Consider the following 25784-nt stretch of genomic DNA (forward strand, 5'->3'; position numbering starts at 1 on the left):
ACACTCAGATTCCCCTCATAACCAACAGTAATACAATAACTCATTGATAGTAACTGGTAGTAATAGGTGTAATGCTCCAATATCCGACCTGAAGCAAGTAGTAATCCTATAACCTGCTGATATGCACCCTGAAACCATAGCCAGAATCCTCCTGCACTGCATAAGGTGTGGTCAGGCTCCCCAGTCGATGCCACTTTTAATAGACCCCATCTCCTCGTATTCTGATTTGGACTCTGGTCCCGTGTGAAGGTGACAACTCTGAACTGTAAAGCCTCAGTCAGAGCTGATCTGTACTAGTGAGCAAAACTACTCCTTTTGATGAAGACTGTTTGGATGTTCTGCTGGCAGAGATGCGGCAGAGGATGTTTGGGATAAGCATGGCAGGACATGATTTACAAAGGCAGCATAGAGATGAGGAAAAAGATCTCTGGCATGAGGAATAATGCCAAACTAAGTATGGCCAGCATTTGCTAACTTTTAAGTCCACAGCCATAGCATATATGCCAGAACCAGTGCACTTCAAACATAGTTCAGCACTAGTGGAGGAGCATGGAAGTATCAACACAACCTTTCAGATGTTTCACGCCTGCACTTCCATGTCCATCATGCTGACAGTTGAACTTTGTGGCTGACACTTAAAAATGCTTTTAGTGTCACACCTAGCTATTGCATCTTTTGATACCACATTGCCAATCATAATTGCTCCTTAGCAGCAAAGCTGCCTGCTGCTTCATATAATGATGGCATGGTGGACAGCTCCAAAATGAAGTCACTGTAGTTGCTTCCAAGGTATTGCACATTCACTTGCAGGATTCAGTTCTTTTGGTCCAAAACCATGCGCACATTAATGGAATAGAAGCCTTTACTATTCATCTAAACCATAGGGTTGTTGTTCGGGCCTAGATGGCCATATGTGTGCTGTCAATGTAAAGGTTTAAAATATATCTTGAGCAAAAAATATTTGTTGAATTATGTTCTCCAATATAAAAAAACACTTGTTTCATTATTTTAAGACAAGGTAAAGATTTAAATAGGATGATTTGCTTTTGTCCAACAGTCAGAATATAAAAAAATAAAATCCGGGAAGCAGAGATCAAGCTGTTTGGCCCTTGTCAGTTTTATTTTATCCTGAATCAGACACGCTAGAAATGAAATAAGGTCACCAATGAAAAGCTTAAACTGTGTGGTGCAGTATCGATGTTTATCATTTGGTACACGTTACAGTTTTAAAGTTACTGTTGGTGCATTGAACCAAACAATACTGTTAGTCGCAGCAAAAAGTTCACATCAGTAAGCTGTACAGTCAGTGTACTGTGGCAACATCACTGAGCAGGTTGGCTCATTTCTACTTTCTGGATTTGTTTGAAACTGGCTGTTGGAGCAAAAATAATGACAAATGCAATGCTTTTGAATAGTTTACGGAAAGAGAGTGGAGCCTTCCAGCAAGCAACATCAATTCTGCCTCATTTTGCAATGACCTGGCCTCTATCCAGTTACCCTACATTCTACTAGGCATCAAAATATTGCTAATGGTCCATATATTTCAGGAGTTAACAGGCACAAAATTTAAATATTTAAGTCATGTCATTGCAGCTGCTAGTTCCAACTTATTTCCTTGTGCATTCGTCCAAACACTTTCCTGCCAGACTATTCCAATCAGGATGTTTTATTAAACACAATTATTTTTGAATCCTAAAATTAGATTACATTTTTCATTATAGGTACTCCTTAAAGCATATCCATATAACCATGCAAAGACATAGTAATGAATCACTGTCACCAGGAATTTCTGGTTTAAATTGCAACTAGCAATTTGAGTAAACAGTACCAAGATAATAGTCGCAAAGATGCAAATGGATGTATAAGTCTGCTGCAATTTTTAATATAATGTTTTGAAATTACAATTTTCATAGAAAACAATTTACATGAAGTCAGTTATGCTTTGAAAAGGTTTAGAAACCTTTCTACTATAAACACTGCAGCACTATCGGCTAAAATTATGTTATTTACTAATAGGAATTAATGGCTTGCAAACATTTAAATTGCATCAGCACAGCTTTATTTTATATATTAAATGTAACATTTAAACAAAATGTATTTTGGATGACATTAATCTACATTACCCATTATATATTGGTTAAAACTGTTCTTGATGCATTGAGGATTATGATGAAGAATCACTCTCCAGCACTGTGTGGAGATTCTTCCTCCATTTCAATAAAACCGCTGGGTTCAGATCATCATTTAAAAACATCCTTCCCTTTGGTATCAGCATTCCTGAATGCTGTCTAATTTCTCATGCAAGACTTTGTCATCTGGTTTTATTAAACATGCTTTGGGGTTACTGACACTCAGTTAGGTAATGATTTTCTTTCATACCGGTTTCCTTGGTATCAATATACTGTAGTTACTGATTCTGAATTGCATGCCGTATTTGTTGGTGATGTTCTTTTATACTGGACCTCTTTCTAGCTAAAATTACTGATTGAACTTGCTACACCTTAAGATGAGTAAAGCTGATGCAAGGAGCATTCTAAATTCAATCATGTGATAAATTTCTTTCCTTCCAATGCCTTATTATTCAGGAATGTTGATGCATAGTGCAAGGCTGGCATATGTCTTACAAGACAGAGTAGATAGAGAGAAATTGTTCCCACTGGCGGAAGGGTCAAGCACCAGAGGACATAGATTTAATGTGATTGGCAAAAGAACCAAAGGTGACATGAGGAAAAACTTTTTTTTTTACACAGCGAGTGGTTAGGATCTGGAATGCACTGCCTGAGGGGGTGGTGGAGGCAGATTCAATCATGGCCTTCAAAAGGGAACTGGATAAGTACTTGAAAGGAAAAAATTTGCAGGGCTACGGGAAAGGGCGGGGGAGTGGGACTAGCTGGATTGCTCTTGCATAGAGCTGGCGTGGACTCGATGGGCTGAATGGCCTCCTTCCGTGCTGTAACCTTTCTATGATTCTATGTCAATCTGAACATAACTGTTTCATCATTACTTTGATGAATTAATCTATACCAACACAAGGTACAAGTATTGAATCCGAAATGAAAATGAAGATCCTTTAAGGAATGTACAACATGACAGTTTTCACATGCAATGAACTATTTTATAATTCATGCCAATGTTCTCTGTCTTTGGTGGTATGGAATGAGTAATAGGAAATAAGTGACAGAGCAGGAAGCTTCATTATCCTTCAGCATTCCTTTGTAATCCAGTGAAACCAGTGGGTCCAAGGCTCTGATTTCAGCTGGGGGCCGATTTTCAGAAGGTGAGTTCTGATGCCGCTTCAAAGCTTACTTGCTGAATCAAAAATAAGGCCCGGGGTATTTTAGCTCCTGGGACCTCATTTAAATGCCACCAGCCAACTTCCCACCCATTCAAGACAGGACATGGGCAGGAAGCGGCACAAATTCACACAGTGCCGAGACCGCCCACCAATAGCAGGTTGCTCCGTGGGATCAGCTCCGGGTCATCCCACGGTGGTCCCTGCGTTCGGGCAGGGCAATCACAGCAAGGGAGGCCTAAGATTTCCTTGTGTGGCCCAGAAAAATGCTCCTGTTCCTCTTGGACCCCACAACAATTTTTTTTTAAAATTTAAACTTACCTTTTGGGGCCTCTCCTGGCCCTGATCTGGTGCTTTGCTGGGTAGGCTTGGCAGGAAGCTAATGCCATTTCCTGTTCAGGCTTACTAGTAAAAATTGGAGTTGGTCCCAATGATGTCATCGGGACCTGATATGCATAGACTAAAGACGACTTCACCAGCTTTGGGCAGGAGTCCTTGCCGCCTGTGGTGAAAATCTGGGCAGGTCAGTTCTTTGCGGCTCCAGGGTGGGTGACCTACCTGGGGCCAGTTACTGCCTACATCCCCGGTTTCCACTAGATGGGAAGGGTTAAAATCAACCCCTTCCCCCCCTGAGAATTGGCATGTCCAGGCTAATGGGCTGGTTGTGTGCAGGGCACCTTTCAGATTCCTGTCACTATGCATGTCCACATTCTCTTATAATCTTGACGGGTTCTCTGTGCTTTTCAAAACCATTACCTGTTTTGGGTGCGGGAACTGAATCCAAGATTTTGTGTGAATTCCAATGCTTACCCTTACAAAGTGCTAAATGGCACTAGCAACAGTGTAACAGTAGGGTTAAAGAGTATTATCCATAGTCACTGCCTAATGTCATTCCCTATAGTAAGATAATGCAAGTCTAAATGGAACTGATATGCTTATCATGCCTGCACAACGTAATTGTAACCACAAAATTCAGTTCTCATAGTGATTTGAAATTCTCTTTTTAAAAGAAATCAATATGCTGATAGCATACTTAAATTCTGACAGCTAATTAGTCCCTTGTTAAAATGCAGTGTATAATAATTCAGAAACCGTCATTTAAACTTTAAAATTTATTCACAAAGTAACGTTGCTCCCCTCTTTGCCTACGATCTAAACAACAGCTGATATCATAGTTTTCAAGGATAATGTGAGAAATACATTAAGAATCAGACCATAATATTAACAGGTCATAAATTTTCAAAAGAATTTGAATTTATATATATTCAGAATTTCAAACCTTTGAACATTTTGGGGCCTAAATTCACTAGCGCCTCAATCAGTCTCTTGGGCCCAATCAGAAAAAACCAGGCAAGCTGTGGCCATCAATTAAGCGTTCCCATGCAGCTCCCGTCGGGGCCTTACCGATTTCATACTGCGCTGAGGATCACAGGTTAAGTCTGGGAAGGGGGAGGTGATTAGGATGGGGGCAAGGGCGGGCTGACAGCAGCCCGCAGTTGTTTTGTGGAGACACCAGGACCACTCCTGATCCTTCCAACTCTACAAAATACTAAAATCATCAAAGCTTTTGGGCCTTTAAGGACCTTAGGATGCTCAAGACTTGGATACAGCATTTGGAGCTTGCGCTAGTATAAATAAATTTACCAATCTGGGTCAAAATGAGTGCAAGAACCATTTAATATTCAATGAGGCCTGCGCTCATTTCAGGGAGATGCTAGATCTAACCGTGCAGATCAGGTGCAGGCCTCTGCCCTGCTAAATTGGTTATCATTGCTAACATGGGCCTAAATTGGGCATAATGTTATATTTAGACTCCTATACCTTTAAATTGGAACCAATTGCTTGATAAAATTTCAAAAATAGGTCATTGGTAATTTGCGCTTATTTTTAAACATCTCACTTCAAAGAAAATTTCAAATACAATTTGATTTGACACAGCAGGTGCATGCACAATCCAACTAAAAGCAATGATGATCCTGTTCTTCAATTTATGTGGTGGGATAAGGTAATCATATTATGCAGAACGAAAAGAACTGTGTCCTATACTTACTGTGGCAGAACAAGACTAAGTTATGCATATTTTGAATGAGCTTCTAACTCAAGTGGGCCAAGCTCAGTCTCAACATAATTAATTTGCATTGGAAGATTACATGTTTATAAAAACTGCCGTAAATTATTCCCAATATAAAACTGCCTTGTAGTAGTTCCTACATAGTCACTATAAACAAATTTCACTCTATAATAAATGCAATGAAAATTAAATATTGAAAGAAATATGGCTAGGATAGAATAACTGCAGAAATAGACATTGCCCACAAATAACGTTTGTTGAAAAACTTGCAAAAGTTCCATATCCATGGGAGCTTGGTAATGCAGTTGGGTCACTCACTGTCCTTTTGGCTCTGGATCTAGTCAAGACTAGTGGGATGACAGTTTCTTTTCTCTTCTAGTTGTAAGGTCCATTCAAGAAGCAAGTCAATGGACATGGAATCACAGTACATATTGTTCACAATTTGGCACAATGTTAAGCTGGGATGCAATAAGGATTGCTGGTATAGAAAATAATCACATTAGTGCACTAGAACAACCATCTAAACTTGGTTGAAGTACTTTGCATCTGACCATGCCATACATGATCTGACTTTACTTAATGCTGACAATTGGTGCCTAAAATAGGAAAGTGTTCCGTTCCCTAGCATCAACATCTCTCACCTGCAGGAGCAGAAAAACTCACTAATGTTTTTAAAATAGAAGCAGTGCATGATTTCTGCATTTTAAATATATTTTGCACATATCAAATGTTCAAATGTATAAATATACATGTGAGGATGTGAAAATCAATTTCTGAATGTCAGGCTTCAAAACAAAAGGATGCCACAACTTTAATGAAGAATCATGTTGTAATTATCCACTAATATAATTGCTCCATTGTGCGTTATGACACACCTAAGAATGCATTAGGATTATCAACCTTTAAGTACTCTCAATAGAGCTCTATAGGAAAGGGGGGGGGGGTGGAAATCACACTGCTGGTGGGGAGGCATGCTCCCATACTAGTTTGCAACTCTAATCATTTTACCAACTTTTTTTGCATTTTTAAATTCCCTATTTTTATATAAAATTCCATCTATAGCCTGTTTTTGGAAATATGATTTATTATTAGTTAATGAAAATCTGAATTAGCATTTTCCTCCTCCTTAGGGCAAAATATTGTGAAATAAAATTGATCTGCCAAATGTTGCACATTACAATCCTCATGTCATACTTAATGGAGGGGAGAATTGTAAACACTTAATAAAATAGATTTATAAGCTGGCCTTTAGATTAACATTCTAAGAATGCTTTCACCCCACTACCGTGCATTAAAATAGTAAAAATAAACAACAAGTCTTTTGCTCTGCAAGGTGTATAATTTGTGAGAGGTTGATGTTTTGTTTTCTGTTATGCAGAACTGAAGCCTGACCTTTAGTGATACACCTGCTGAATACTTGTTAAAATGTATCCCCACTGGAATACATTAAATATTAAGTTACACACAATGCTACATTTTCAGCATGACATTCCTTGGTCTGTAAGATCTAAAAAGGAAAAGACTTGTCCTGCAGGATCTCGATTCATTGCTTGCTGCTCAAGGGCTCTCGGACTTAAAAAGCAACAATAAAAGTAGGTGAATTGTTAAGTTAATAAACAAAGGATGGTTAGCAGATTGTAGGTAGTGGGAACGCTTCAGGCGGTGACATCAATTCTGTAATGGCCTATTGGGTTAGATCAGTTACATCTCCAAATCTGCACAAATGTGTTGTGTAGGGTAATCAAGCAACAGTATTATCCCAAAGGTATCTATGATTATGAAAGAGGAACAGGAAAAGTAATCCAATAGAGAACAATCCAATTATTGAAAGGATGGTCATTATTTTTTTTAAATAGCTTAAACCTCATGATTAATAGGCATTTCTATGCCATGTAAAAGATTTGTAGTCAGTAAATATATCTTATAGGAATTAATACATCATAGCTGGTCAATATAAATTCAAAAAATAAAGATCATTGGTTACAATGTGTCAAATCCAACCCCTGTATAATTTCTGTAGTTACAGTGAACCTTTCTCTATAATGCTCATTGAGGGAGCTACAATGTGTATCATTTGATAGCGTGATAGTGAGGAACAACTGTAATTTCAGGTTTGGACAGCAAGACCTGTCTGTGTCTTGTTTAAGGGGCAAGAGCAGAGTACCTACATATGTTCAGTGAATTTGTTCTTTGCTGATGTCAGCATCCACGTGTTTGATTTCAACAACTTCCTTGCTCATGTCTCAGATAACATGGTATTGTATCAAGAAAACTCTCATCACAAAAAAACTGAAAGTTCTTGCAAGAAACCAATTAGGAATCCGTCAACACCGCGGAACCTTTAAGAGTTATTTCCAGCCAATCAGTCTGCTGCATGTAACAGATAGCAACAAAAGCACAATATTCTTTCACCTCGTCCTCCTTTTATTGAATTGAATCCAGCCCAGACTGATGAGCTGCAAATAACTCAAACATTTAATAGAAGTGTTCAAAATCATGAAAGGTTTTGATAGAGTAAATAAGGAGAAACTGTTGCCAGTGGCAGGAAGGTTGGTAATCAGAAGATTTAAGGTAATTGGCAAAAGAACCAGAGGGAAGGTAAAGATTTTTTTTTTATTACAGCTAGTTATGATGCCTGGAATGTAATGCTTGAAAGGGTGGTGGAAGCAGATTCAATAACAATTTTCAAAAAGGAATTGGATGTAGACTTGAAAGGGAAAAAATTGCAGGGCTATGGGGAAAGGGCAGGGGAATGGGACTAATTGGAATAGCTCTTTCAAAAAAACCAGCACAGGCACGATGGGCTGAATGGCCTCTTTCTGTGCTGTATCATTCTATGATTCCTCTGCTGGGGTCTCAACTAAAGGAGAGAGACATTGAAAATTGATTGCACAGCGCTGGTTGGAGGATTAATTATAAAATAAATAAAAATGAATGTTTCATTCTTTTTATGACAAATTCAGTCTTTAAAGAGGCGAGAATGGAGGGTAAAATGGGACCTCCCCTCTCTGACTCACTTGATCTCTGGAAAGGTGCAATTATTAGTATGAGTAGAATGAAGTAAAGTCTACAAGAACTAAAGCTTCAGCCAGCCATATAGCCATGAAGAATAATGGGAATGTATAACAGTAACCAGCTAGGCAATGCATGGTTTTATGTGAGAGAAATATTCTCTGATAGGGCATGCAATTACAAGTTAATAAATTGTTTTGTGCTTTTCCATGTCATTTCAACTTGGGGAAAGGCTGAGGCCTTTAAACGTATACCATGGCCAGCTAAATCTCCTGTTACAACCTGGTCAGTTGGAAGGAGCTCACAAAAGGACTATTCAGAAATTGAAGTGAGAATGAACTGGAGATCATAAGAAACATCCTGGAAAGCAGGAGCAAATACAAACAATGAGCAAACAGGAGCAGCAACCAAAACCAATTAGACACAGATAGAAAACTGAACAGAAAATGAAGGACGCCAAAGTTAAGCTAGTCAAAAATACTGCTGCATCTATTCTTCAAAAGTGTCGAAGAAGCCTCAATGGCAAAGAGACGTTTTGTAGCACTTGGAGAAATTGCGCTCTCTGAAATATATTTTCTTTGTTTGGCAAATGCTATTAAAAGTTTACATGTTAGGTTTGATTATAGGCAATGATACATGCAAGGATTGAGATTATAGCTGGGAAGCTACTTCTTAAACAGCTATTTTTAAAAAAAAATACTACTTAAGGCAGCATAGGCTGCGTATATTAGGGAAGAGGTAAATGAGTTTCTTAGAGTCCAGAACTGATATTTTGTGCTTATTAAGTAAAGATGCCAATAATTAATATGGAATGAGATGTCTGTTAAAGGGAACGGTGGATCATACATATGGCTAAGATCAATATTTACTATGTGCTTAAATAACCTAAATAGAAAAGAATATTTCTTATATGCTATGACATCCCAAAACAATTTTACCCCCCGGCACAACTTCCCCATACAGTTTCTCCCCTCACCTGCATTTTAATTTTAATCAGCCTCATGTTTTAAAATGGTGTTCTGCTTCTCTCTGCTCAGCTAACAATACAAGAGGTTTCAAGCTGATTACTATAACAATCTGTGTTACAATCAGCAAGCACTCAGCTCGCCAGGATGATTTAAAACTGGAATCTGAATTAAAGTTCCAGTAAGCATAGCACTTCCAGACAATAAGTTCAGCTGTTCCAATAACCAGCTGGTCTACACATGTTTTCACTGGTGCCATCACTTGAATGCTAAGAAGCTGTTCAAAGCTGCTATGAGATGCCATTTAGGATCCAGGATTAATGAATGACAGCACCATGATTGAGGTGTGCCTGACGTTGTTGAGCTTAAGGATCAACACCAGTTAGAGATGCAGGAGTCCAAGTGGCGCATTGATACATTGAAGGAGAAAATTCAGAAATAAATGGCCTTTCTTGAGGAATATTTTGTCGGCTGAGGGGAATAACTAACATATATTGTCAATTGAGGAGAACCACTAACTCCTGTACAATAACACCAATTGTAATTTCATATTCTTCCCAGTTAACATATAATTAGTACACTACCCTTTACAGTTCACCATCTAGCTCCAACAAGGGACCAATTTCATCTCCAATATGCATCTACAGTTAAATCATTAAGGCAAGTAAGTTAGAAATTTGTTCAAAACCCTTGAAAATATTTTACTGAAAACATAAAATACACCTACATCATAATTAATTCAAAGAGTAGAAACAATGGTTCCTTAATGCAAAGTAATTGGGTTTATTGGGATCTCAATTTGTCAGTATGTTCCTAGCAGGTATCTTCAGTTTACATCCAATCTTTCTGTATCAATAAATCCCTCAAAATGCCTTAATCTTGTAACATCCTCCATTTAACTATCAGTTCAAGGATTATTATAATTCTAAGTGCTGATAGGAACATAGGAACAAGAGTAGGCCATTCAGCCCTTCGAGCTTGTTCCGCCATTCAATTTGATCATGGCTGATCTATATCTAATCTTCTACCCACCTAGATTCCATAACACCAATAAAATGAAGTTAGAGCATGAAATCTCAGTTTCATCTGCCTGTCACACTTCAATTCCTTCCTCCCAGTGTTCATCCCAGTAAAAAGAGCAGATCTGAATTTTCTAATTAACCAATGTAACCACATAATTTCAGACAAGTTTACTAATTATATATAGCTGATGATAATTAGTCAATGTAATTTTTATATTCCTCCAGTTCAAACGACACTGCTAACAGCCTCTTTCAAGCAGACATCATTAGTGATGATCTTTCCTGCTATGTTTTTTGGGATGCCTCTATTAGATTTCAATTAAGTACTGCCCATTGATGTATCTAATGGACCACTTTTCCCAAGACAAACCTTTTAAAAATATATGCCTTCCTAAAACCTCTGGGACATCACACGAAGAGAATTGAAGATAGCACAATTAGAATAACAGATTAGAACAAGCTATGGCACTACCATCAAAAACTATTAGTAACCAAAGATAGCAGTTGGTTTTTTGATGCACTATGATCTTTAAAGCAATTATTTTAAAGATTTTAGAAGTGCCATATATATATTTATATAACGTTGTAAAAAATCTTGCAAGACTGGAACTGCAATTCAAGTTGTTCCAAAATGTTAGCAGGTATAGAATTAATGTAATTTCTGTAAAAAGTGAAAAGTTTTGAAGATATAATCTAAACTGCAAGATGATACAGGTCCTCGAAAGTCTTCCAAAGCACAATGACTGCAAACAGCAATGCAGATTTACATTTCCACCACCATCTTTAATATTGAACTCAGAGGAGTTGCTTACTCACATGAAGACAAATATTAGAACCATTTGAAATAAAAAAGATTTCTTAAGTCCTAATGATTAAAACTACTCACTATTTTACTAATGAACTCCATTTTCTCCACAAAGTTGTGCATCTCAATTTGAAAGTAATAGTCTATTACAGTCTGTTTTGACAAAGAACTAGAGAAGCTTGACTGCTAAAATAATCTCTCTCAAACAGAAAAACACAGCTTCAAGCATCAGGGCAGTCTCTATCACTCAAATCTACCAACCTCAAGTATGAATTTTATCAACAAATCATTAACTAGTGAACCATGCAGAACAATCTACTATATTGGAGTTGGGAGGGTAAAATGAGGAAAAACTGCCAATATATGACTTGCCCATTTGAATCATTGTTTCTGCTGGCCAGAGTTGCATTAAATTATAGAGCCAATCAACCCCACCCTTTGGAATAAAACAAATTTAGACAAGCCTGAGAATGAAAATAAATTGGAAAAAAAAAATCACAAAAGGAATAATTATTATTTATTATAAGAAACCATTTTAGAAACATAAGGAAGGACTATACCATTTATGAATAGGATGGAAGACCATTATAATTGGCTACTCCCAGTATATGAAGTGCCTGCCAGTGGTTATTTCTGGCCTATTATTATCCAACTGTAGAATGCACTGTGACAAATCTTAATACAGTCTGGTGGTCTTCATAACATGTCTGACATTTTCAGAAGATCTCTAATGGAAATCCAGAACAGTAAAATGCTTTGCAGTTCATTCTGATTATAACTAAGGTCAAGAATTTCCTAGAAAATCTCTGGGGTATAAATTTGTCTTAGGGGGTTGACGCAAAACAGGTGATAGCAAATCGGCATCCCATTTTGTGAGCTTATAAAAAGAAAATCAGGCAGAGTGTAAAACGGACTGTCGATTCACTATCGCCCATTTTACACTAACGCAAGGCAAATTTATACCCCTCTCGGTGATAATTAATGTCACACTTTCAAATGATGGGAAATGGAGACTGCTCAATTTCATTTTTTTTTAAACTGATAATGCAGTGCAGCAACTGACTTGAAAGCATGCTTTAGCACAGTTTCTAAATCTAATTTGGAGCTATTGAGGTAGAATTTTTCCATGTATCCATTGAAGCCTCAAATGCCCTTCTGTCTGTTTTATGTAAGAATTGCGACAGCTGTTGCAACTCCCCCAAACCAAACTAAACTATTCAGAAAATTAAATTGGAAATCAACTAGAAAACAAATCCTCACTTCAAATAAGGATGTAAATTCAACTGACTTTGCTCTGCCTTAAGATGATTTGTGGAGCAAGGATGTGTAATCATGTTAATCTGTTACCTAAATTCCAATTATCTGATAAGATTTTATCTGTTCTTTGGTTTCCACATAGAAGAATCTGCAAAATAACATACCTTTCCCATAGAAAGCAACTTCTCTTCTTGCTGTGAAGCTTGTCTGCAGAAGCTGCTCCACTTTGGTTGTTAGGTTTGAAACGTTCTGTGCTATGGCTTGAATCTTCTCCATCAGTCCAGCAGGCTGGAAACTAAGAAAGAAATTCACTTTTGAGCTTTCATGACATTGCTAAAAGGGATAAGAATTATTATTTTTAATGAGTAAAAGGGGAATAATATATTACACAGTAATCACTTTAGAACCTTTAATATTCAGTAGAGAAATATAAACTTTGACTTAAACTATTGGCCTCAATTTCTAATAAAATAAATTTGTATCACATCCATGGGGCTATAAGCCACTGAACACCTTAATGATGCAAGATTGTTAAGATAATAGTCATGAATCGTATATCAACCAGAATTGAATTTGGTTAAGACGACATATGTTTGTTGCTCAAATATTACTGGTAAAGAAACCCCAATCACAATGAAATACAATTAAAAAGACCATTTACAGTCCTGCAGATAATAATAATAATAATAAAAGAATTAATCAATGCTGAAACAAACTTTTCTAAATCAATGTTAAATTTTAAGCATCATCCTCATGGTAACTACAGCAACTATTATGCTCTGATGGTGTTGCCAGAAAATACTGCAAATTCACCACGGACTTATATTAATTAAAACTGTAATTTAAAGTCATTGGCCCCAATTTTAACCCAACCAGCCCAGCAAGAATGGGGCGGGTGAATGGAAATCAACTTACCGTCCTGGCCTGGCCAGAAACTTGCCAACTGCCTTTACAACTCCAGAGCTGACTCAGATCAGAAATGCACCCACCAGAAACAGGCGGGTGCCTCATGAATAAATTTAAATAAGGGTCTGATGATGTCATTTGGACCCTGACGCGATTTTAACTGGGCGGGTCAAAAGTCCTACCCAGCAGCAAACCCGCCGAGTAAAACTTAGCGACATTGGCTTCACAACTGACTGACATAACTGGAAGCTGAATTTAAAAGGGCACTCATCTGCAGGCCCTTAGGTCATTAGAATCTGTATGCCAATGTGAGTAATGCATTTCCAAGGCAATTATGAACTTCCTGTTTGCTTCTTTCTGATTTTTTTTCCCCCATAGAACTCTGATTAAGCATACACTGCTCATCATGGGTGCTGATTTTATTTCACTCTTTTGGATGGTTGAACAGTTGAATTAAGAGTAGCAGTAGCAGCTGCCGCCTGAAGAATCAGGCCAAACAACAGGTAAGGGGGGCTGTTCATAGATGCCTTACCCAGCCCACAGGATCTATAGGCCAAGAGTTACTTTCTTGGATATTTGAGGAGCAGTGCAGGAGGCAGCTGCGCTTCACCAGTAAGGCTGTCGCTGACCTATCAGCCTGTTGCAGCAGGGCCTTAATTGGCTTACCCCCTCCCACTTGATCAACTGCATTTGCCTCCCAGTTGTTCCTGCCTTAAATGGTTACACACCGCCTTTCCTGAACACTGTATATTCCTGAATGTAAATTAATTTCCATCCTCTGGGTTCTAACATATTTCTGATATTCCCACCACATCATAGTTCCCTACTGCCACATCAGCCTCCAGTTATGTCATCTTATTATTTCTAATGCGTCTTGCCTTCATATATAAGTACCTTAGTGTAGATTTGCCTTCTTTCACATCTCTAAATGTTAGCTTTTTTCTGGGCTCCTGTACATGTGTGTTCCTCAGGGTTTCTGTGTTCATACATGCCTGCTGACCACCTTCTACCCTAGGATCAAATTATTTCCATTATGCAGTTATTTCCCAGTCCTCTTCACCACCCCACCCACATCTATCTATTGCAAATGCTAGCAAGTGAAAAGAGAATGGTACTAGTGGATGCTGTGAAATGAACAAGGAAGAGGTGAGTGTGTGTCTGTAATGAGAATGAGAAGTGGTATAGTGTGGCCTTAATCTAGTTTAAATAATTTGGCTATAAAACAGAAAACAGAGAGGTGGGGTTGAAGGTATTTACTCAGACTGGCAGAAGGTGAGAAGTGGTGTTCCACAGGGGTCGGTGCTGGGGCCACAGTTGTTCAACATTTACATAAAGATTTAGTCTCGGGAATCAGAAGTGCAAGTTCAAAATTTGCGGATGACACCAAATTGGGGGGGTATAGTTAATACTGCGGAAGGCTGCGACAAATACAAGCAGACGTTAATAAACTTGCAGAACGGGCATGTAAATGGCAAATGAATTTCAATACGAAGGCCTCAGAGAGAGTGCAGAAGAGATTTAGTAGAATGGTTCCAGGGATGAGGGACTTCAGTTACGCAGAAAGACGGGAGAAGCTGGGGTTGTTCTCCTTAGAACAGAGAAAATCAAGAGGAGATTTGAAAGAAGTGTTCAAAATCACGAAGGGTTTAGATAAAGTAAATAAAGAGAAACTGTTCCCATTGGCGGAGGGCACAGCTTTAAGGTGATTGGCAAAAGAACCAAAGGCGACATGAGGAAAAGCTTTCTTTTAACACAGCAAGTAGTTATGATCTGGAATGCGCTGCCGGAAAGGGTGGTGGGGCAGATTCAATTGTGGCTTTCAAAAAGGAATTGGAAAAATACTTGAAGGGGAAAAAATTGCAGGGCTACGGGGAAAGAGCAGGGGAATCAGACTAACAGGATTGCTCTTACAAACAGCCGGCACGGGCTCGATGGGCCGATTGGCCTCCTTCAGTGCTGTAACCATTCTATGAATATAGGTAAGTGTGAAGTGGTGCATTTTGGTCAGGGGACTAAGGAAGCCACATATTCCTTGGAAAGTAAGAGTCTAAATGGGGTAGAGGAGCAAAGGAATTTAGGGGTACAGATTCACAAATCATTAAAAGTAACAATGCAGGTTAACAAGGCCATAAAAAATGCAAACAGAACACAGAGGTTCATTTCTAGAGGAATAGAATTGAAAACCAGAGAGATTATGTTAAATTTGTATAGGACCTTGGTTAGACTACACCTAAGAGTACTGTGCACATTTATGGTCTTCATATTACAAGAGGGATATAGAGGCACTGGAGAAGGTGCAAAAAAGATTCACAAGTATGATACAAGAACTGAGAGGTTATAACATCAGGAAAGACTGAATAAGCTGGGGCTCTTTAGAAAAGAGAAGGCTAAGGGGTGACTAATAAGAGATCTTTAAAATTATGAAGAGGTTTGAAAGGGCATACATAGAGAAGATGTTTCCATTTCTGGGGGAATCCAAAACTAGGTGTCATAAATATAAGATAGTCACTAATAAATCCAATAAAGAATTCAGGAGAAACTTCTTTACCCAATGAGTGGTTAGAATGTGGAACTTGCTACCACATGGAGTAGTTGAGGCGAATAGCATAGATGCATTTAAGGGGAAGCTTGATAAGTACATGATGGAGAAAGAAATAGAAGGATGTGTTGATAGGGTTATACAAAGTAGGGTGGGAGGAAGCTCGTGTAGATTATAAACAGCGGCATAGACCAGTTGCGCCACATGGTCGGTTTCTGACCTGTACATTCTATGAATTTTAATTGCTGCCTCAATGTTCCTTTCAAGTTTCTTTGCTCCTATTTGATTAAGGTGCAGCCCATCTCTCCTGTGCCAGCCATTTTGATCTGGTAATGATCCGAGTTATTTATGGAGGTAGCATTGTTGCTTTGAGACCAGGTTGGCAGCGATTTAATTACATACAATCTTATTATTGAACGCCTCTCCTTTTCCAAACATTGGAAGTAGAGAAGAGATCACTATTTTCATCCCCTTTCTTTGAGTTTTGAGGCAATCCTCATGTTTATGCCTTTTAAGGCCCTTATGCTAATTTTCCCTATGTCATTAACTTCAGTGGATTACAACACATGCCCTACTCCTGAACCCTTCAGAATCCCTTCTAACCGTTCCTCAGTGTCTACTGCTCTATCTCCAGGTAGACAGCTCACCATCCAGTGAGCCTTGTCTTTCTGGCACACATGGTTATCTATTTTCCTGAGCAAAGAATCCCCAGTAACCACAGTCTCTCTCTGACCTACAGACTGTGTCTTTGTCTGAACCGTCTCCTCTGCTATTCTGGCTTCCAGTTCTTTAAGGGTCATGTTACCTTCTGCAACATTGGACAGTGACAGGAATCTATTGGTTATTGGGTTCTCATGAGTATCTTTGAAGGCTTTATTACCACTTTTGCTTCTTTTTCCAACCTTAATGCAACCAATATCCCCATTACTTTGGTTTCCCTGGGCACTAGTCACTATATTTTCACAACCTTATCCCTGGTTTACTGGTCTCCAGCTCCACTGCCTGAAGGTTCATTCTTAAGGTCTAATGTTTGCCTGGACATCTCACTGACCTGCAATCACGCACTTATCAAATCTAATCCTGTCCACTTGCCTCAAAAAGCTATTGTCTACCCTTGTAAGTTTTGTACCTTGCTCTATTAAGGCTATAACCCTTTCTTTAAGCTTACTGATCAACAGAGAGTTATCACATTGCATTGCCCTATTAATGTATCTACTTCATAGTTAGCTCTACTTTGAATATAATGGTCACACGGGATGATATTTACCACTTTACAGAGTGAACAGGAGAACATTGCAGGCAGCCCAAGTAGTTTCTGGTGTGTAATACTGTGATAAAAGGTTTATTGATCCTCCATTCACATCACACACAAGAATACTTCAGTGCACTGGAGGCATGTGGAAACTGCCTTATTGCCTAGAGCAATGACACATTACTGGATTGGAAAAATGTCATATTGCTTGTACATGATCCCAAAGGACGAAAATGTTGCATGATAGTTGAAACTTCTTTCCCACCCTGGAATAATGAAAGTGTGTGCCCAATGTAGCACCAAGCTGTAGATACCTGGAATGACACAGGTTAAATCCTAAACTTCTGCTGAGTTAGCCAACCTCAGCCAGGGTGACAGTAAGGGTACTACAATTGGCCTTAGAGCATGTGCGTTAGAGAGGGTTAGAAATCAGCTAGGCTGTCCATCACTATTTACTATCCAGTGACCCTTGTTGAAAATACACGTGTGGGCAATTGAGTGAGGGAAGGAACTTGTCTCTGTGATTCTCTCCCCCCAATATGTTTGCATAATTTATAGAAATTATTTAGGGTGACGTGAAGATTGGCCACTTCTGGATGGTAACAAAGGGCTGCAAGCAAGATTTGGTGCCTTTGGGAATGGGAGGGGAATCATAGAAATCATAGAAATTTAAGGCACAGAAGAAGGCCATTCAGCCCATCGTGTCTGTGCCGGCCGAAAAAGTGCTATCATGCCTAATCCCACTTTTCAGCACTTGGTACGTAGCCTTGTGGGCTAAGGTACTTCAAGTGCATATCCAAGTACCTTTTAAATGTAATGAGGGTTTCTGCCTCTACCACCCTTTCAGGCAGTGAGTTCCAGACCACTACCGCCCTCTGGGTGAAAAATTTTCTCCTCAGCTCCCCTCTGATCCTTCTACCAATTACTTTAAATCTATGCCCCTGGTTACTGACCTTTCTGCTAAGGGAAATAGGTCCTTCCTATCCACTTTATCTAGGCCCCTCAATTTTATACACCTCAATTAAATCTCCCCTCAGCCTCCTTTGTTCCAAAGAAAACAATCCCAGCCTAACCAATCTTTCCACACAGCTAAAATTCTCCAGTCCTGGCAACATCTTCGTAAATCTCCTCTGTACCCTCTCTAGTGCAATCACATCTTTCCTGTATTGTGGTGACCAGAACTGAACCCAGCACTCAAGCTGTAGCCTAACCAGTGTTTTATGCAGTTCTAGCATAACCTCCCAGCTCTTACATTCTATGCCTCGGCTAATAGAGGAAAGTATCCCATTTGCTGGCTTAACCATCTCATCTACCTGACCTGCTACCTTCAGGGATCTGTGGACATGCACTCCCAAGGTTCCTCTGTTCCTCTACAACTCTTAGTATCCTACCATTTATTGTGTATTCCCTTGTCTTGTTTGCCTCCCCAAATGCATCACCTCACACTTCTCTGGATTGAATTAAATTTGCCACTTTTCTGCCCACCTGACTAGTCTATTGATATCTTCCTACAGCCTACAGTTTTTCTCCTCACAATCAACTCCATGGCCAATTTTTGTATCATCCTATCTGCAAACAAAAAAGTGAAGACAAGAGGGATGATTTTCAACTGCTGCCTGTGTTGAGACATGAATGAGGGAAAGAGAAACAGTGAAGACTGATAGGGTTGAAGAGCCGCCCAACTAAAGACAAGTCGAGACATGTCCTCGCCTAGCAATTGACTTCTTATTGATTCAAATTGGGTATTTCTCAAAGTTCGGGAAAAGTGAGGTGAACAAAGACAGAGCAATCTTTGTGGGGAAAATAGTTGTGCCAAAGCCAGTTGGTTTTAAGTGGTGTTTGAGTGGCAGACAAAGATACCCAGTCTATGTGTATAAGGTGGGTTTCGGTGGGCATGTCCAAAGTATGAGCAAAGGTAGCATAAAGAGGCCACGCTTTTGCTGTTAGTGGGGGGTACTGTCTGAAGAGCTTGTGCCGAGGCTTGACTGTATCCTGCTTATCGCACTGTAATACTGAAATAAAGGCAAGAAACAAGGACCAAGTCTGCCTATCATTTTACTCGACAAATTTGACTTCATTTAACTTCAGGCTGGCAATGGTGGGGGGGTATTTCCACTATCACTTGGATGCTGAAGGTGGGCCTGTAAATCGGCATGCAGCATGCCCACCCAAATCAGATGAGAGGCTACTTATGTATGCAAATCGGGATCCGGTTTGCAATTTTTAGGTCAATTGGGCAGAGCGTGCGCCAAGCATACTCCACCCATTTGTACATGGCAGTGAGCGGCCTAACCAATAGTCCTTAAAAGGGACCATTGGTGTTCCCTCCAGAAACAACCTGGAAGTTTTGTGGGGCCAGGAGGAGTGCACCAAGAAAATGGGTGGGATCCTCCCAACCCAGTGCACCCTCCCCGCCCCCAACCCTTACTACCCATTCTCTGTTCGGCTCACCCAGGGAGCAGTTGAATTTTCTGCCCACCGGTGCGGCGAGCTGCCTGCTAGCCCTTATTGAGAGATCGGCAGCGCACCTGAATTATGCTGGTGAGGCCCAGACCCGAAAGGGCTCGGACCTCCTGACATTAGCTTCAAGCAGGCAACGTGACTGCTCCACCAACTCCATGCCCATTTTGGGAAGAAGTTAAAAATCATCCTCAATACCTCTAAAATCTGATCAACTTGTTATTAGCACAAGCCTCATGCTGCCCTTTAAAATGAGAAAGAACCGCGATAGAAAATGTTGACATCCAGCCTGAACAATCCTGTAATTTGGTTTACAGATAAACATGGTTAAATGCCACATTATATCTTCTGGCTGTGATCTGTTTCAGGTTTATTGGCTGCGTCACAGATCATGCTGTACCTAGCTGCTTCACAGTTAGATGAATTACCCCACATTAACTGAATGCTTAAGGGCTAAACTGTTATCACTGACTAAAACTGAATGTCGTACCGAGAACTTATTAGAATGTGACCGACAATAAACCTACAACTAACTGCTAACAATCATTCCCACATTGGGGATCTGGGGTGGAGACTGCTGCATGGAGCAGTTCCATCAAACAGGTTTTAAGTCACTTCACGGACTCTCAGGTTGCCTTTAACTTTTGCGGCCTGGATGAGTCAGTCTATCCCATTTACACAGTGTGAGGTTGCAGTCCCTGTTTCACTATTTGAAGGGGCTGCTCCTCAACTTCTGGCTCCACTTCATTCTCACGCTTTTAATCTTTGGCCACTCGGTGCGGAGGGGGCGTGGGCAAGTCAGGGGACCTCTTCGTGGGTTTGCTTCTGGCCAAGCAGGCCATCCACAGATCCAGGTTGGACACGGCCCATGGCAGTGGTCGCTCTAGCTGCCTGCCTCTCTTTCATGGCTTACTCTGCACCTGGGTGGCCCTGGAGAAGGAGCACGCAGTGTTCACTCGTATGCTTGAGGCCTTCTGCGACTGGTGGGCACCACATGGACTGGAGGGCATATTGGACAAGGGTGGCAACATTGTTATTTAATTTGTTAAGTCTCCTTTATTTTTTTATGATTTGGATTTCTATTAGTTGTGCCCTCTAAAAAGGAGGCACTTTTATCAGTTTTTTTGGTTGATGACACTGGGGGAACCCTGTGTCTCCCGGATTTTTGAAGAACAGGCACAAGTTCTAAAGCGGTCAAGTTTATTGCCACTATTAAAATTGGGTTGCCATGGGCACAGTGATCAACATTCACAATGATTACCAATTAGCAGAGATCTGTAAATTATATTTTGTATAGGACTGAAAACAGCTTTAAATGAGGCTTCTCTGATACAGCAGTACAGTATATAAAATGTTCAAATTTTATTCATTGTTTTTTCAGTATTGTTGTGCTCATTATTATAAATAAGGTCCTCTTTGTGCTTAATTACAGCATCAAGCCTTTTACAGTGAGTGACAGAAATAAGCTGATCGTTTCCCCTTTAAATTGATCAACAATTTGCCCCCTCAGCCACACAACTTCAGTAGTTATCACACGCTCCCCCCACCACCACTCTGAAATACAATCTCCAAAACACTGGTAAAAATTGCAGAAAATCCCATCTAATAAAAATGCAATTAGATATTTACTGATCATCATAATCCAAATGGGGATTGGGAATGCAACTGGTAAAAATCTCAGAGTCCCATGTAATAAAACAGAATTCTTCTTATTCAGTCACTGATAAACAATGGCCTGTTTTGTTGTGATTTGATCAGGTGACTTGTGTAAATGTGGTGCATGTGTCTGGAGATGCAGCTTTGTTAAATTGATAACAGCTGCTCAGAAAAATGGCAAATTTTGTAGTGAGGCAGAGAAAGGGACATATACTTCAACAGCTTGGAGTTTGAATTTGAATTTATATTTTCTTTTGAGGCCATGTTAATTGCCACATGCAGATAGTGTACCTCTGAGAAGCCTAAAACATTGGGCTCGATTTTAGCGTCGGGTTTCCTGCGGGTTTCCAGCGGGGGGGCCCCGAAAATCCCGATATCCGGTCACGTGACCGGATCGCACCGCGATCCCGACCACTTCTGGGTTCCCCGATGACGTGTGGGGCTGCGTGCGTAGCCCCCGCTGGTGCGAATCCCGCAGGCAATTAAAGCCAGCGGGGTTCCACTTGAGTGTACTTACCTTGCTTGTTGAGGTCATTTAATGAGCTAAATCAGCTGTCAAAAGAGGAAGTGTGGGATTTCACCTTCATCGCAGACTGTTTCACACACTGGGGGAAACAGTCTCCCTCCAACCAGGCGTGTTGCAGCCAGCAGCCTGTGGCAGGTGCCAAGGTGCACTCCACGGGGGAGAGCCCTCACCCACGCAGGAGGCCACCGCGTCACATAGGGCAACCCCTGCCCCCCGCCAAGCCAGAGGACAGACCGACACGAAACCGCAGCCCCAGTCCGAGGAACCACCCACCTACCCTGCACAACACCTGCCAGATGGGTGGTGCGTGGACACCCTCGGAGGACGAACAGCATGACCAGCCCCAGCAGCCTCGCAGTCCACGCCGTCCGCCGCAGAGACGTGGAGCCCCCCAAGACGGTGTTGTTGCACGCCCACCTGCACAGCAGGAGGGAGGGCTACCGCAGAGAGAGACGCATCGCAGAGGGCACTACCCTCGCCACAGGGTCCACAGACCGAGGCGCAGCTCCCCGGACCTCTCCGAGCAGCAGTGCACACGGAGGCGCAGATTCGCTCGACATGTAGTCGTGGAGATCTGCAGGCTCTTTCATGCCGAGCTGCTCCTGGCTGACCCCAGCACCAACTGCTTACCTGTCGCTGTCAAAGTCACCACTGCCCTCCACAACTTCTCCTCCGCATCCTTCCAGGGTGCAGCTGGGTACACCGCCGATGTCTCTCAGTCGTCTGCGCGGAAGAGCCTGCAAATACACCTGCACCTACTCTGCAGTAACACGATGGGTGGCATCAGTGGTGGGTCCTCATAGTGATACCCAGGAGCGGGCATTATTGGACACAACAGACAGGATTCGCGGAGACATGGCAGTGGTGGTGCCAATATAATGTGTGATGTTTGTTGCTCTGAAATTCAATATAGGTAACACCCATGGCAAACCCTCCGACACCCTTGTGCACCCCCTTCATGCTCACGGCACGTTTGCCTTACGCTGCCTACTGCACATATGTGATGCATGCCCTGTGGCTGCAGCACAGGTGGTGGCAGGCTGAGTGAGGCTGGCCGTGAGGGAGATGCACGAGAGGGTGAGTATGGGATAGAGCCATGAGATTGTATGAGGATTGGGTTGCGTGTTAGTGGCAGGATGAGTACTGGCGAGGTGAGTAGGTGGAGGTAAGATGAGGATGGGGTTTGAGTGGGTATGAGGTGTGATGTGACAGAGTAGTGTTGGCGGTGCCGAAGGAGATGTGGGGTGGGGGCAGTGTTGTGGCAGACGGAGTGTAGGGGAAAGACTTCGTGTTCTCACTGTGGCTGACCTACTGAGGTCATTGCAGCGCCTCCTGCACTGTATGCGGGTGGGCGATATGTTGGTGGCGCAGGTGACCCCCTCTGCCACCTCGAGCCAGGCCTTCTTGGTGGCAGAGGCAGGCCGCTTCCTCCCACCCGCCGGGTGGAAGATCTCTGTCCTCCCCCTCCTCCGCACCCCATCTGATGATACCTGTGATGAGGCATCATTAAACTGGGAGCAGCCTTCCCCCTGGGCTGCTCCATGCTGAAATTTGTTCCATTGGTTGCAGCATCTGTCAGTGGAGGACTGCCCCTTTAACTAGAGAGCCTCCAGCTGACAGATCGTACTGCGCATGCGCAGCCCGCCCGACGCGCAGACCAGCAGCGCGGAGCCCGGAGGAGCAGGTAATTGATTCCTATTAGTGTGTTGCCTGCTACGATCGCGCGGGCAACCCACTAATTTCAACGGGCGCGGAGGCCACGCACCCGAAACCCAACCCGCAGGCCTGCTAAAATCAGGCCCATTGTGGACGTGCATGTTAGGCAACATCGAGGCAATGTTGTGTAATATGTTGTGTGGTATAACGACAAACAGGAGAACTTGGATTAAACAGGCCTTTTCACTTTTCACAGTTTCTGTCAATAAAAGAAGAATTGCTGAACCGACCTATTTTGGAAAACAGAGTGGCTCAGGGGAGTTTCGACTATTGATTGCTCCAGGCCAAAGAATCATGCCTGCATGAAGCAGTAGTAAACAGGGTAAGATGGCCTTACCTCAGTGAAGGTGAGAAGCTTTCCTCATTCACTTGGAATAAATCAAATCAGGACTTGAGTTGAAAAATATATAACCAATTTATGTATGAAGCTAAGCAGCAGTGAAGGATTGAGGCCAAATGGAGAGCAAAAGAGGGTGCCAAAAACAAATAGTTTGAATACTTACTTTAAAAACTATAAAAGTAAAATAAAAAGAGTAAAACTCAAGTCAGCTATATATAAGCCATAGGGTGATTAATTTGCCAACTGATTCATTATTTAATTGTCTTGGATTGGCATCTACCTTTAAAATTTTGTAATGTAACACAGATAGGATTATTTGCCAGCTAGGTGATAAATGACTAAAACTGGGCAATACTTATCAAGATCTTATTAAAGTGCTGCAATGCACACTGAGCAGTGATGGAGTAAATCTCTGTGTATTGGGATTGGCTTTTCTGAGGTTAGGGCACATTGTTGGCAAAGAGCTGAGGGACCGTTACTGTGTATCTGATCAATGCTATTCCTAGTGTGGGACTGCTTGATGCTAGCATTGGGTCCCAAAAGTGTGGGGGTGAGGGGTTGGGAGGCACAGACAACACTCCAAAAATAAATTTCAATTGTCTAGGAATTAGAAACATGGGCCCGTTATTAGCAACCAGTGATTTTACAAAGATTTGGATCATTTTGTCTTGGTTGATTTTAGGATTACCCACATTATAAAACTAGATTTGAGTCATGTAGTCAGGCACCATTTTCTCCAATTTGGTTCTGACACATCTTTGCACGTCCTTAATTACCTATAGAGACAAATTTACATACAAACATTGATGTGAAAGAAGGGAAGAGTGAGCGTCAAAGAGTGTTCTTTTGAAATGCTACTATTGCCTTATGTGGATCCACTGAAACAATGTAATGGAGATTTGATTTTGATTATATTAAGTCTGTGTTAGCCAAAAAGGCCAAAGTGAAAGTTCAGCACTATTTTAATTAGTTCTAGTAGTTTAAGGACCAGAAGGGAGCCACTATCACATATCATTTACACATTTGACCGAATATTTGTCTCGGTAAGCTAATTATGAAGTTATCAAGCTTGCACTTTGTCAGCATCTTAATTGAATTTGGATGTTCCTGCAGAAGTATTGTGTTAGCAGCACTGAAGTTCAGTAACCACAAATGCAAGCTTTTATAGTAAAGCATGAGCAGTGGACCAAGAGACCTAGTTTTCAAAATGGAACCCATAAAAGACATTTACAACATTTCATTTTGTCATAAGTGGCTCTTGCAAAACCTGTAAACATGATTTATCTTCAGTTAGGGACTTGGCAAAAGTGCTGAGACTGGACAGAAAAAGAAATTAACCTCCGCTGTCTTGTCATAATTTGGAACTGTTCTAATCATAAAACTTGTATCTCTACTCCCACATGCTATGTTGAAGAATTGTTCTTCTCCATAATTCCTGGACTTGTGAAAAAGTTGGTTTAACTTGTTTTAAAATACCCACAGATAAGATGACATTTGAGAGAAAATTGTAAGGGATTGTTACAAATTACAAATCTATAGACATACAGATCCCACAGTGAAACTTCATACACGATATAATGAAATATATACTTTGTAACCTAAAATATATACAGGATGTATACAATATGTAATGGCCCTGAATTTGCTCTTAAAATAACGGCAAGGCTAACAGGGCTCATCGTTATTTCAGGCCAATGGAAGAGCAACTTCCGTGAGTGCACATGCGCAGTCAAAGGCAGAAATCCGGAAGCTGCTCTTCAAGATGCCCTGCTCCTCTGAAAGCTGTGTGGTAAGGACAGCTTGCCAGCTTACTCACCATTGGAATGAATGGACCAACGCCAAGTTACTCTCCTGCCCAGCTGGAAACTAATTAATCTCTCCAGAAAAAAGGGATGTTCAGTTTTTTTAGGTCTAAGCTAACTTTAGTTGTAATGACTACCAAACAATCTCTCTAACACTGAAAAT

General features: G+C 41.0%; 1 protein-coding gene across 1 annotated transcript in view; it reads right to left on the bottom strand.

Moving 5' to 3' along the window:
- Positions 1 to 25784, bottom strand: part of LOC137341186 (alpha-1,6-mannosylglycoprotein 6-beta-N-acetylglucosaminyltransferase B-like) — a 649449-nt gene that overhangs the window by 358028 nt on the left and 265637 nt on the right. The window contains exon 4 of the mRNA XM_068004202.1: positions 12589 to 12719. Within this exon, the coding sequence (XP_067860303.1) occupies positions 12589 to 12719 (131 nt within the window). The remainder of the gene's footprint in view (positions 1 to 12588; positions 12720 to 25784) is intronic.

This window comes from Heptranchias perlo, chromosome 23, assembly GCF_035084215.1.
Source record: "Heptranchias perlo isolate sHepPer1 chromosome 23, sHepPer1.hap1, whole genome shotgun sequence".
Lineage (NCBI taxonomy): Eukaryota > Metazoa > Chordata > Chondrichthyes > Hexanchiformes > Hexanchidae > Heptranchias > Heptranchias perlo.